The sequence below is a fragment of the Stegodyphus dumicola genome, chromosome X1 (genome assembly GCF_044657685.1).
Source record: "Stegodyphus dumicola isolate Sdum_Otavi_A_Nest chromosome X1, ASM4465768v1".
Lineage (NCBI taxonomy): Eukaryota > Metazoa > Arthropoda > Arachnida > Araneae > Eresidae > Stegodyphus > Stegodyphus dumicola.
This window is the reverse complement of record NC_140780.1, coordinates 178,841,781-178,855,794: the sequence shown is the minus strand read 5'-3', so window position 1 is coordinate 178,855,794 and position 14,014 is coordinate 178,841,781. Positions and strand designations below refer to the sequence as shown.

General features: G+C 31.3%; 1 protein-coding gene across 8 annotated transcripts in view; it reads left to right on the top strand.

Annotated features, from left to right (window-relative positions):
- The window catches only part of LOC118187080 (RIMS-binding protein 2-like), a 481,618-nt gene that overhangs the window by 386,114 nt on the left and 81,490 nt on the right, over positions 1-14,014 (top strand). For all 8 annotated transcript variants that reach the window (XM_085807914.1, XM_085807917.1, XM_085807913.1 and 5 more), the window contains 6 exons: positions 1,055-1,245; positions 1,695-1,776; positions 2,015-2,176; positions 3,059-3,190; positions 4,570-4,743; positions 10,026-10,168. In XM_085807914.1, the coding sequence (XP_085664040.1) occupies positions 1,055-1,245; positions 1,695-1,776; positions 2,015-2,176; positions 3,059-3,190; positions 4,570-4,743; positions 10,026-10,168 (884 nt within the window). The remainder of the gene's footprint in view (positions 1-1,054; positions 1,246-1,694; positions 1,777-2,014; positions 2,177-3,058; positions 3,191-4,569; positions 4,744-10,025; positions 10,169-14,014) is intronic.

Sequence of the window (14,014 nt, the reverse complement as noted above, 5' to 3'; positions counted from 1 at the left end):
AGTGAAACACATTCAATTATGTTTGAACTTAATCTCCGTGAACTTCACATAACGTTTCAAATTTGTCCTTGCGGACTTTTCCGCTTCACAGCATAATTTTAGTTTTATTCTTTCCTCAGCTTTCGAATAAGTGACAATTAAATGTACGCTTGATCAAAACAAGCGGTTAATGGCGCAAAAAATTCTATCCCTAAGCCGATGATATTTTAATAAATCCTAGCTGAGATATAGAGATACTTCTAGCATAATTCTTGCAATTTGTTAAAAAATTATTTCTAAAAATTCCTGTATACTTTGAGATTGTTATATTTACAAGACAAATAATGGACAGCGAATGAAGCACTTTGATAGAATGTTAATTCCCTGTCAGACAAAAATCTTCAATCGTTGTATTTCTGCATAAATTCTCTTTGCTGATGTTAGTAAATAATGGAAGTCGAATGCCGTGTTGTATTGCTGTTATCACCAACAAATAATGCGAGGGAGAATGCAGGCATGTTGTCTTTAACTAGACGCAAAGGGCACTCGTAGTGACAGACTTCTCAGCCTGTACATAGAAGTAAATATTTGAGGATCTCATAACTCTTGCCTTTTCCACCAACCTCTAAAGAAAATTTCCTTACAGATAGATTTTATGGGTCCCTTTTCCGTGTAGACATGACGATATGAATGAGTATGTCTTACTGACCATTCTAATCGGACGAGCTGCCTGTTCTAACCATCATATTAGTGATTATATTTTCTGGAGGGCAGTCTTATCGATATCTTTTCTGGAATTTCTTGCGTGCTGGATCTTGCAGTAGTTATTCTTCATTCAACTTCTAAAGCTTCCTTTTAAGCAAGACAAAATATCGAAACAAGAAACTAATGATCACTCACAAAATTCTCAAGAATGCTAAATTTCTCAAGAATCGGTTAAAAATCAAAATATCGATTTCAGATTTGCATTCTAAGTAATCATTTCCTGTATTACAATTATTTATCGCTTACCAATAGCAGCAATGTAAAAAGGAGCTACTAAAATATGGCTTTTCTATTTGTTTTCATTTTAAAGGTGTACCTCCTCCACAGAGGTTAATTTTGGAGAGACAAATGAACAAAAGTTTGCTTATTGGTTGGGTACCACCAGAGGTCCCTCCTGGTAGGATAGAAGGATATCATGTGTATGTGGATGGAGTACCAAAAGCAACAATCAAGTATTCTGAAAGGACAAGGGCTTTAATTGAAGGCGTTGATTCCTCTCGGGTAAGATTGTTTCTAAATTTTTTTTAAAAAATTATATACGGCATTTTATTGCAACATTTCTCAAGAACGATGTGTATTTTCTAAAGAAAGGAACATAAAGTTTTTATATTTATATAGATTCTCTTTCAAATGCTGAGATAAATTAGGGAACTACATGAGTAAAGACGTTTTGAATCTGCTAAAAATATTAAAGCTATCATATATTATTAAATGTGTCATCATATATCATTAGGTCATTCAAAATAGCAAAAGAGTTTAATCGAATTACATTTTCAGGTAAAAATCTTTTGAATTTCAAAGAACTTTTAATTATCCAAATGATTCATTGCATATAAATGAAGTTTTCACATCGATAACAACGCTATGTAAATAATATTTCAACAATAAGACGTGTAATATAATCTTAAGTTGTTTAATAAAGATATAATTCATTTTATTCATTATTTCAGCCGCATCGTGTCAGTGTTCGTTCTATTTCTAGTTCTGGTTATCAGTCCAAAGATGCAGCTTGCACTATTGTAGTTGGTAAAGGTAAGATATTTTTAGTACAATTATTATTATTTTGTGAGAAACATTTGCGGGGAATGAATAAAAGTGCAAACTCTGTTTTTGTTTAAAAATCCGAAATATTTGCATCCAAACAAATCATCCAAACAAAACAAATAATCTGCGCGCGCTAAATTAAGAGGATTCAAATAAAATTTATATTAAACCGTTATATTATTTTTAAAAGTTTGTACATTCATTAACGGCAAAATCTTTTCTTAAGATTTTCCTTTAGCTCCAACATGTGTTAAAGCTTCTCACATCACAGCATCATCAGCTTTGATTAGTTGGCTACCAAGTAACAGTAATTTTCAGCATGTAGTGGCAGTTAATAGCGTCGAAGTCAAAGTTGTAAAACCAGGATGTTTTCGCCATCATGTCACAGGTAATGAATATTTTTCGTGATTCTTAAAATTTTATTTAATGCAATTACATAAAATAAAACTTCCTTTTTCTTACAAGGTCATGAGTAGTTTACATTTTTGCTTACAGAATTTTCTTCACTATAGCCTCATTTTAAAAATTTAAATTGCCATTGTTACTTTGGGACTGCTTCCCTACTATGTTTCAGCCGTCACATATTTTAGTCTCTAAATTTGTCTCTAAATTGAAATCAGTCGCTAAGACTTTCTCTCATAAATATTTATTTATGAGAAAAAGTGATGCTTTCAAATCCTATTAATTCATACTTATGGAACATAAAGCTTCTAAGTACCCTAAGTAGCAGTGACCGCTTAACTAGTACAAATGAGGAAGAAGCTGAATGTTTTCAAGTCAAAAGAATGCTTTTGCAGATTTTTAGCATGCAATTTCATGAAATATTATGTTATGCCAATATATAACAGTTCGTTCTTTTTAACTTATTTCTTGCCTTTAGTTTAAAAATTCGAAGGAATATGGAAAACACGCTAATATCCGTAGACTTTTAAAATTCTTCATTAAATTCAACAGACGTGATATCGTGAGTCAGTTTATTTAAATGAAAATTTACTTGATGATAGCGAGAATATTTCGTCTTATTGTTTTGCTTCAGTATTAAGAATGAAGATAATTGAATAATAAAAGCATTCTTAAGTAATGTTAAGTTCATTAAATTTCTCTATGTCATCGTCTAAAAGTTTAGATTTCTAACTTGTGAAATATACTATATTTATTTTAAAATATCTTATTTTGATTCATTTTAAGCATAAAGTCTTGAGGTTCTATACACTTTCAAAAGATGATAGTTGTTTTCATATTTATATGCAATAAAGGCTTTTTCTCTTAGGTCTGTCTCCTAACACACTATATAGAGTATCTGTCAGAGTTAAGCCAGGAAAACTTTTATATAATGATGAAAAAAATCCGAAAAAATTAGAAATGTTGGTTAGTAACGTGGAGTTCAGAACTCTTCCTAAAGGTAAGTTAATTTTAGTACCAGAGAATAAATCTGACATAGATGCCCATACATATTTATTCGTAGGATACTTTTTTGCATGTTCAGTTTATGAAATTTTTAATTTCACTAATACGCCACAAAGACACAAAGCTATGCGTCTTTCAAGGAATATCTTCCGTAAATACATTGCCTGAATTCACTAAATCAAGTGAATAAAAGTCTTCAAGTGAATAAAACGAGTCTTCAAGTCTTCAAGTAGTCTTCAAGTGAATAAAACGAGAAACTTCTGCTGTGTCTCAATTTTTTATTTTTTTTTTTATAGAAATCTACTCCAGCGGCAATCTTTCAATGATGAGCACCTTAATCCCTGCGTTAAGCAAATGGCTTTTGGGAATAAAAAATGGGTCTTTTATTTAAATGATAAAAACTGACTTATAAACTACATTTCTAGTGGTATTAGTTTTTGCATCCCTATAGAAGTAGAATTTTTAAAACGTACCAAATTGTTTAGTTATTTTGTGGTTAAACAGGATCGCTATTACGTAGCAAAATGAAACTCCCTTTTAGAGTTTCTGGCTAGCAGTGGCCAAATGGATAGAGACACTAGGGATTAGTCCTTAGTTCTCGTTGCGGCAGTTGAACTGGCAAGCCGCATGGAGAATTTAGATTTGTATGAGGGCCTAAAATATGAAGCTCTTGAGTGCTTTGCCGTAATAAAAAAAACTAAACTGCTTTCTATCGTTTTTCAGTTTACCTGCACAGTTGTAAAAATTCTTGATTCTGCTAATCTTTGTTTGCAATATTTGCATAGCGAAATGCTTAAAAGCACAGTTTATTATGAAATTATTCAAACAAGAAATCAAATCCAAAATAGACGATTGTACAAAATTCTTCACCCTAGTTTAAGAATCTTTGATTCGTGTGAAACATTTAAATTCATGTACCCTCTCACTGACAGGATTTAAATTACTGTTTTTTCATACTTATAGTACAATTTACTTTTAATTATGGTGACATTAAAGTGTAGACACTCACTCAGAGTCAAACACTACTAACTCAAAAATAACCACCAGAAGCAATTTGCTCTTAATAATGTGGCAAAAGAGACTCTAATTAGAAAACAATTGTCAGCTCATGCAAACTCCTAAATAGGAAATGAAGAATATAATATCATCTGTATTTAGTTGTGTTACTGAATCTATATCTGAGAGGAATTGAAAGAACATTTGGTCTTTTTAAAATGTATTATGGGGATTTTAAAGTATTTGAAAGCTTTAAACCTTATCGCAAAGAGTGTGACAAAAACATAACGGCTTCTTATTTTACCTTAAAGCTCACTCAAACATTTCCACTCTTTTTGTTGTTCACTTTCAATGTTCTTAATCCGAATCATATTTCAGGTCTTCCAGATCCACCTGTAAATGTACAGGTGGAACAGGGTCCACAAGATGGAACTTTGTTAGTCACTTGGTTACCTGTACCCACGAATCCAGCATCTAGTCTCATTTCACCAGTCACAGGTTATGCTGTCTTCGTCGCTGGGAAAAAAGTTGCAGAAATTGACAGTCCAACGGGTAGGTTACATTAAAATTGTAAGATTTGTTTCCATTAAAAATTTCCATTGTTGATTTCCTGTTGTTAGTTTTAAATTTACAAGTAATAATTTTTCCAAACTTAGTAGAAATAGTATTGGAAGTAATTCTTTAAGAAAATTATATGACCTTTTTAGAAGACAAGAGTCGACTTTGGGAGATTTTTATTTTCTTATTGCTTTTATTAGATACTACTGGAAGAAACTAACAGAAGTCTGGCTAACGTATGTGACTACAATTTATACAAAATTACGATAAGTAATATCATTGTTAGTTAAAGTCTGTTTAATTTAAAAAAACCAAGTTTACCCTCATGAAAGCAACTGCTTTGGAATTAATAATTAGAGGCATTACTTCTACCATTTATACATTCTTTACTTTTTTTTATATGTACCATTAATACATTCCTTATTCAAAAAGCAAATCAAGCTTCTCAAATTGTTTTCCCAATTTAATTAGAATGATTTTCAATTTAGTTATATGATTTATATTGAATTAAATCTCTTTCAGTGTTTTCTTATTTTTTTTTCTAGAGGGGAATTTATTTAAACCTTTTTTAACTTTCTTTTACAGATTATTTATTAAACCTGTATATAATGGTTTTCAATTCTTTTCATTTTTCATACAAATACAAAGAGCGGAACTTCATTTTAAAATTGTAACATTACTACAGTTAACATTAATTCGTGATCCACAAGTATTTTTTCCCTCCATTATTCAAATTGTACATTATCATTGCAACCAATGTAAACATACTTCAACTATGTAGCATGATGTAATAAAATCCTGCTAATATAATGCATATGTAGCTAAAATATTAATTAATAGAACATTTATTCATCGCTTAATATTTTTAACATTATAACCAAGAAGAAGTGCAAGTTATACTGGATTAGCTACAGATAATGTTACACAGAAACTATTTCTAGCTCATATAATTGGTTTCCAACAATAAATTTTGTTACTTTTAATACATCAGTCATCCTCGTGCTTTAATCTTCCATCCTCTTCAATTAATGTGGACATTTTGCTGTTATTTACCTTAGTAGGCTTCTCACAGCGTTTTTATTGCCTAATAAAATTTCCCTTGTGAAATTTTTAAAACCGTTTTTAAATCATTGTTTCGTGAATTTCACTATCATAATGCACATCATTGTTTAAAACGCCATTTTGCTTTTGATAAACAAAATAACATAAATGTTAGAGAATGACTTCATTATCGGTCATTTTCAGAACAAGCTGAGCTGACAAAACGCAATAATATGTTCAGGTGTACGATGAAATATCAGCAATCAGAATAATAATTTTGGAATCCACCTGTTATAGTGAAAAGTCTAATAGAATTATGTTTTACAGAAAACCAAAGCGTACGTATTGGCCACCCACCCAGTATATTTCAAGCATAAGTTTGTTGTATTAAAAGGTTTCCTTCCAGCAGAGTCGTAGCTAGGGTTTTCAGCGCCCAGGGACAACTGAAGATTTCGCGCCCGCTACTACTTGCCAAGGATGGAAAACATTTATTTCTAAAATGTTGTAACATCAGTTTGGCGCCCCTTGGATTCTGCGCCCGGGGACAGATGCCCCCCTTGCCCCCCTCTAGCTACGCCCCTGCCTTCCAGTACTTTATGTTCAGTATTCTATTTGAATCTGGAAATAAAGTTAGGATTCGAAATCTCTGAACTAGTAGTTTTATTTTTAATGTAATGATTTGCATTTAAAAGTAACAGCTTTTCATTTTTTTTACTATGGCAAAAATTTCTCTTAGTATGTTATTAAATTGGAGTACCTCTTTTGATCCAATTTTGTGAGGGGAAAAAAAAAAGAGTCCTTTTTCATCTTTGGTGTTTCAAGCTTGATTCTACAATGCTTTCCAAATGTAAAGCATGTAAAAAGTTTAGAAAAATTTATTACAAATATTATTAATCAAATAAAATATTAAGCTTCGATTGACTAGAGATGTTACACGAAGTTAACCAATTCATCTACTTATTCATGAGTATGCTAAAAATGTTAAAGAAAATATTCTTAAATGATTTAACACCTGAAAAAGGGTTTACTTCAGATTTTGTATCTTCGGAAAAATGTTTTGTATGCTACACAAACAAAACAAACAAGCTGTATACGGTATGCGTATCCCTTGACTTCGGCAAAAATTTCACCTCGAATGCCTTATATCTTCAGTCAGGTGATTCAGAACAACAGACGGCCATAACTTTTAATCTTATAGAAGGGCAGTTTGCAGCTCTTGAAGATCAGTTTTGATAAGCTGTTTGGCAAAGAAGCTTTTCCAAGAAATATCAGGGTTATTTTCGTTGGGACTCAGGTCATGCTTTTCTGTGCATGTAAAAAATACATTTGTCGTTAGTCCTGCCTTGTATGAATAAGCGTTACCTTTCAACGGACAAAATCAAGTTCACTGTGGCAACCTAGAACCTGAAAAAAGCCCTTAAGGATCTCTGTAAATTACAGTCATCACAGTACCCACAGTGAACCCATATAAGTCGATAAAGTATCCCAAAGGAAATTCAAATCATACCAGCGTGTTTCTATAATTGAACTGTGTTCATTGATATTATTGATATTATTGGGTTCATTGATATTATAATGCATATTTCTCAATTTCTTCGTACCTTTATATGCATGTATTATCTCATTCTGGGGCCAAATCTTTACTTATCACTGAAGAGTACTTTGGAACATTGCGTCTAAATTGCGCACTGAAAGTGATAGAAATTCATAATACTCAGACATAAAGCCCATTGAAAATCGTTTCGTTGCGTTTTATTACTATGAATTTTAATGTGTTTCGAGGTTTATGATTTTATTTGTTGTTTCATGTGAATTCTCCTTTACAAGCGGTATTCATCTGTTCATCACAACATTAATAAATAAGAATTCAGTTCATAATTTTAGTTGTTTTTATGAGTTTTGTCTGAATGAGGAATAATTCTGACAATTGCCACGCATTACGGTCTTTTCAGGTTACGAGCCACCAATTTCGACCCCTTTCATTCGCATCGTCACCTCACAATATTGGAAAATTTTGATTTTCTTCTTGATGTGACAGCCATTCTCAAATATTCGGTATGTTATTTTTCTTGGAGACTGCGTTTGGCCAGTAAGTAATGCGATGTGCATCCGAGGGTATTGTAACTTCAACGCACATGAAACGGACCTCTGGATCTTCCATTTGTTTGGAACCGCTTTCATATAACAGAAACGAAGGAATGATCTACAGAAAGAAATCAATGATTGCCTTACATGAAACCTGCCTAGAGTCTACTAACTGTATGAAAACGTTGCGAATCTTTCAACAATTCTAAGCTAAAACTAACATTCTTCGAAAGATAACACATTAAAAAATTCTTTTTGAGCATTAAAACTCTTAGAAGCATTCCAGATTTGACACAGTGCCTAATTAACATATTTAAGGAGAATCAAATGGCTTTCATACAAAACATTTTATATACATACCTCACTCACAACATAGACGTTCCGGACTAACATAGACGTTCTCCGGTTTCTCAGAATTTGCACTAACTGCTTTAGGAGCTTTGCTGGTAAAATAAGTTTCATCAAATTACTATTGCGTATTTTCTTCCTTCTTCTTTACGTACGGTAAGGGTTCGTGTGGATTTGGAGTGAATAACAACAACAGCACTTTATAAAGAATGGAAACACAATTTATTAGTCAGTATTATTCAAGACGGCTCTAAAAAGCAAGTTTACAGTCGTCGAAAAATTCCTATAAATACGCTGAAACAATCAGCGACTCAACCTTTTAGGTTATCAGACTACAACGGTGGGGACAACTTCACTGCAAAGCACTAGAGTACACCTCCCGACTCTGCTCGGTCATTCTCGGAACTCCACGCGCTCTCGAGACTCTCCACGCTACAACTCGCGAAGCACTCGACGATACACTAGAGTACAGCTCCCGACTCGGTTCAGTCGTTCCCAGAGCTTAACACATTCTGAGATCAAACTCGATGATGCACTAACTCGCGATATACTAACAGACTCTTCCAGTGCACTCGACGACCAACTCGGCACTAGACTACGAGACACTCGCTCGCTGACCGACTATCAACTCGATCGACTCTGCACGCATAACTCTCCGCATACCAGCAGGGTTTATATAGCTTTTGGCTTGTGTTCGAGAACATTCTGGGCTAAACCAGTAAGAATTGGTTCCAGAAGATTCTCTATCCGTCTATGGCATATCACCAATTTTGTCGACAAACGGGCGATTTCTCAGCAAATGTGGCAACCCTGCCTTTCTTCGACATTTTCTGGCAACCCTAAACCTGCTATGCGAGGAAGCTATGTTATGGACATTTCCTAGCAATACGAAATTGGAATTAGATCAGCATTCATCCTTTCCGTAGAAGAGTTTCGAACTCTTTTCTAGTGCCCTGTGCTATTGGGTTAACCACATGTACCACGTAAAATTGCTGAAGCATTTTACCAAAACATACAATCAGCAGCAGCTTAGCAGTAAGTTCAAGAAGCCCTAGAAGATTCAGTTGTTAATAAACAAAGAATTAGACATGCTGACGTCCCTATTCCATGTAAGTTGTAAATTAAATTATCTTGCTTTTATTGATTCCCCCCCCCAAAAAAAAAAATTCTTAACTTCCTTTTCAAACTTTAAATATTTCTCAGTTTTTCCAGTTTTAAACAACACCTTAAATTTTATCATCGCTTACCTATTAACTACTTGCGTCTTTATTTCATCTGCACGGGCATTTGCTCTTGACATAATCAACGCGTATTTGAATAATATTCAGTTTAGAATTTTTTTTAATATTAAAAAATATAACAAGCCGATGGAATTTTTTCCCAAACTCCATAAACCTTTTGAGCGATTTCTGATAAGAACCGCGGAAAACTTCATTAGTGAAAGATCTTATCTCGAGAATACATTTTATGTTTTATACATTCTTTGCTCACCCTTCAATAAAAAACCAGTTATCGAGGTAAAGAGCATTATTGGTAAGGTTACAGTTATAGTGGAGTACAGCAAATAAAACATTTTCTTCTGATATCAAAACTACATGAACTCTTTTGGAACCAGTGAAACGAATGTTTAATTTTAAACACACTGATGGCGTGAAGTGCCCGCTTATGAACAACGTAGCACTTACTAAGTTTCTGAAAATACGATACGATATTTGGAATGAAACCAACATACTTAACTTTTTTAAGATTTTGTTGTATTGCATAGTAACTATTATGATTCTCATTATCAGAAATGCTTTTAGGGGATCACGCGCTCATTGATGGATCACAACTCCTGACATTGAACAAAAAGTGCATTACAGTTAGAAGTAAATCGATGGATGGCCTGTCAGCCGATTCTTTAGTCTGTGCTGTTCCTAATGATCTTCTTCGAAGCGTACAAAAGGTAATTACGAGTAATTGTATTACAGTTTAAATTAATTTATTTTAGTAGTTTTTAGTTGAGATCCTGTAAATATTTGTAACAGAAGTATTGAAGATATATATAAAAATATCTAAATGTTGTTATTGCTGCCCATTTAAAACGAAAACATAATGTTTAATTGCGTTAAGGAAATTTATCAAGACGAATAAAGAAAATATTAACGTTTAAGGTACTAGATGTAATTTTTGATAAATGTGCTTAAAATGTGGAATGCGATTGCATAATCTACTCTGTTTGCAATTTCTTAAATGATATTTAATTAACATGTAATAAACATTAAAAACAGAAATCCTTAAAATTATTATTTAAATAAGCACTTACGAAAAGAAGTTGATAAACCTAGGTATTAATAAAAGACTGCTTATACACTTCATCATGTTCATGAAGTAATAAGTACTTCAGAAATTATTCAAGCTTAAAAGCAAATAATTGTTAGTCTTCCTATCATAAATCTATTAAAAATAAAGAATTTTAAAATTAAATTTGAACTAACATTATTAAGCATTTACAAATTAATTTCATTATAGTAACTCAACTTATTTTCAAGATTCGTATAAAAATTCAAAATTAAGAAAAAATTAACTTCTAAATTAAGGTTTAATTAATAGAATACTTTTAATACTAACATTCGTGTCTAATAAAAGATCCTCTTTCTTAACAATTTCATTTAATACATTTTGTTTTATTATTAAAAATTTAACACTAATTTATTAGCTATAATTAATTAAGAAAAATAACTGACCAAACTGCGTTAAGTTTTTACACAAATTTTGCTCTACCTGTTAAGGAAAATTTATTAAATAATTACACTGCAACTGCTGTAATTTTCTCTCTTTTCCCGTTTCTGAACTGAATTATAATAAGCTTTAATTAATCAAGATGTAATTATATTTTTCCCTGATTACACTGTGTAAAAACCTAATTGAAAAGCAATGTTTACCACGTAAATGTCTGCTCAAAAAATGTAAAAAAAATCTTAGCTGTTACTCCTGTTTCCGAATCAGTAGCTCGATTTAATGTTAAGTACAAAAAGGAACATGTTAACTGCGGTAATTGCTCACCATATTTATGCAGTTTTGAAATGTTCATATAAAAATAGTAGAAAATGATAATTTTTCTGTTTCTGGAAACACATTTAATGCATCTGAATGCATCCGAATTTGTCAAACACAGGTAAAATGTTTAAATTGCAAGTAAGTAATCTCTTTATGCAGTAATTAAGGCGAATTTTATTTTCTACTTAAATGAAACTGTGTAGAAGTGCACAACTGAGTTAAAGTTTATAATAATTTAATTTTAACATAGCATAATACTAACGTAACGTTAGTTGAAGCTGATAAGTTAGGGTATATGAACATACTAAAATAAAGTTAAATAAAACCCAATTTTTTAAAATTAATCTAAAGAGTAAAACCGACAGACTTCGAGCTCTACGTATTTCAGAAGCATCCGACACAGATCTTTCAAATTCATGGCAAAAATTTGCTTATTTATTAAAACTAATGCAAAAATATTTTGCTCTTTAAAGGAAAATAATGTCATATTCTCTAGAAATACCTAGAGCATTTCTCTAAACTTGGGAGATTTTGATACAGATCTTCCACCTTTAAAAAGCAAGCTATTTTGCTCAATATTTAGATTATTCTCAAAATAGTTTGAACAGTAGCTTTCTTTGTTCCTTGAAGAAACTTATGTTAGAATTTCTAGAAATGTATACGGTGTTTTCCTAAAACCATAGAGAGACTTATTTTCAATGTCTCCCAATTTTTAAGCTGCAGTTGGCCTGGTCCGTTTGGATCTAAAAACCTTTAATAAGTAAAAGATATAAAACTAATTTTAATCTACTATAATCGTATAATATACCTTTAAATCTTATTCAAATTATATAAATATTTCCTGAATGAGTGAAAATAACATAACATAACAAAACTTGAAAGTAAAATATATGTAACAGAACACTACTCTATAATTCGAAGAGCATAAAATGATGGGCATTTAAATATGAAGATTAATTGTTAAAAATGGGCAATAATAATGCTCTCAACTTATTTTATTCATGATCAGTATGATATTAAAATTCGTATATTTTTATCGATTAAAGACCGCTTATATTTGTCGTTCATTTTTAAAATATTTTAAGGACGCTGCTGTTATCAGCGTTCATTTTAGTGAATACAGTTGGATCTCGTCGATCGCATGGGTTATATCTTAAATTAAACTATACAAAATCAGCTAGGTCTTAATTGAACAAAAGAAAAAGTTTAACATGAATGCGAATAGCGCAGACATAGTTTTAAAAAATTAAAAAACAGAAAATATTAAAATCAAAATTGGATTTTTACTTAAATTGAAACTCTTAGAAATTTCTCCTAAATTAAGATAATCTTTCAGAAATGTCGTGTTTTATCTTACTGCATAAATTTTGAAGCACCGGAATTTTTTGAATTGCGGTTAAAGACCATATGTTATGCATATTACAAATTCATAAAATATTAAATTGTTTTTAAATTATTACTATGTGCTTGTAAAAATTCGTCGGATTGCAGATAATTAGAAGCTATTGCGAATTGATAGCTTTCTAACTGACTTTTATAAATTTAAGAAGGTTTTTATGCGAATCTTATTTATCTTATTTATCTACGGCATTTGAAGTAACCTTTCAACTTCGTTCTTATTTTGCGTGAAAATTGGAATCCAATAAAACTCATCTTCTCCAAAGTAAACCTTTTTCTTCACCAAGCAAAAAAGACTGCTGCAGAGACAAAAATGGATCATATGTGAACGCAAAAGAAAGAATATTTATTACATCCACTGATGTTTGTATTAGTAATTTAACAAGTTTAGAATTTAGGAAACTGATATAATGACCAACCGCTTTCATAAAGACTAAACGAACTTGAGAGGAATAACTTAAGAGGTGTAGTAAATAAAAAGGGTGGCTCCAAAACTGGAAGCCTTCGAAAATAAATACGCGTACGCGTCTCCTTTGGATTGTCTATTAAATAAATGCATTTAAACATCCGGTGAGTATTTGCAAGCACTTAGCATTATACATTTTTACTTAGATATTCGGTTGTAATTCTTAAATAAAAGAAACATCATTGATACATCTTAAAATTTAAACGATATTTGTCTTTAAATTACTTTCATTAGAATATATCTATTATCTACATTATTCAGTTTTTCTGAGTGTTGAAATTACTGTAAAATTTTCATATAAATAACAAAAAATAATTTTGTAATACATTTTCAACGTGTTTCTTAATTATATCCTCAAAGGTCTTGAATCAACTTATATTATTTTAATTATTATTTAAATAAAATATATATTCTAAGCATTTATATTTCCAAAATCGCTTAAATCCTTCAGAAATATGATTTCTCATTTTATTCTTTTATTTCTGTCTATGACGAATATTGTTTAACCTTCTATAATTGTAAATTACAGTACACTGTTCCCAGTATACCATATTTTATTTAAACGAAACTTATTTGATACTTTCATGATTTGAAAGAACCCTAATACCGTAATTTTAAAAACTAAAGTATACAAAATTTATCAAAATAAAAGCCTTTGAGTACACGCTCTAGCTATCATATTAGCTTCCTTTATAAAACTAATGCGTTTATCCACAGTTGAATTAACTGGTAACGACAAAAGCTTCACAAATTTATCAACAGCTAACATTATCACTAACATTAATTTTAAAATACGCCATTTAAAGGTAACCGATAACAACTTGTCAGACAGAAACCGACTGGTTTAAAGGGAAGGGAAAATATCCACGATCGTCGAGGTCTTTACTG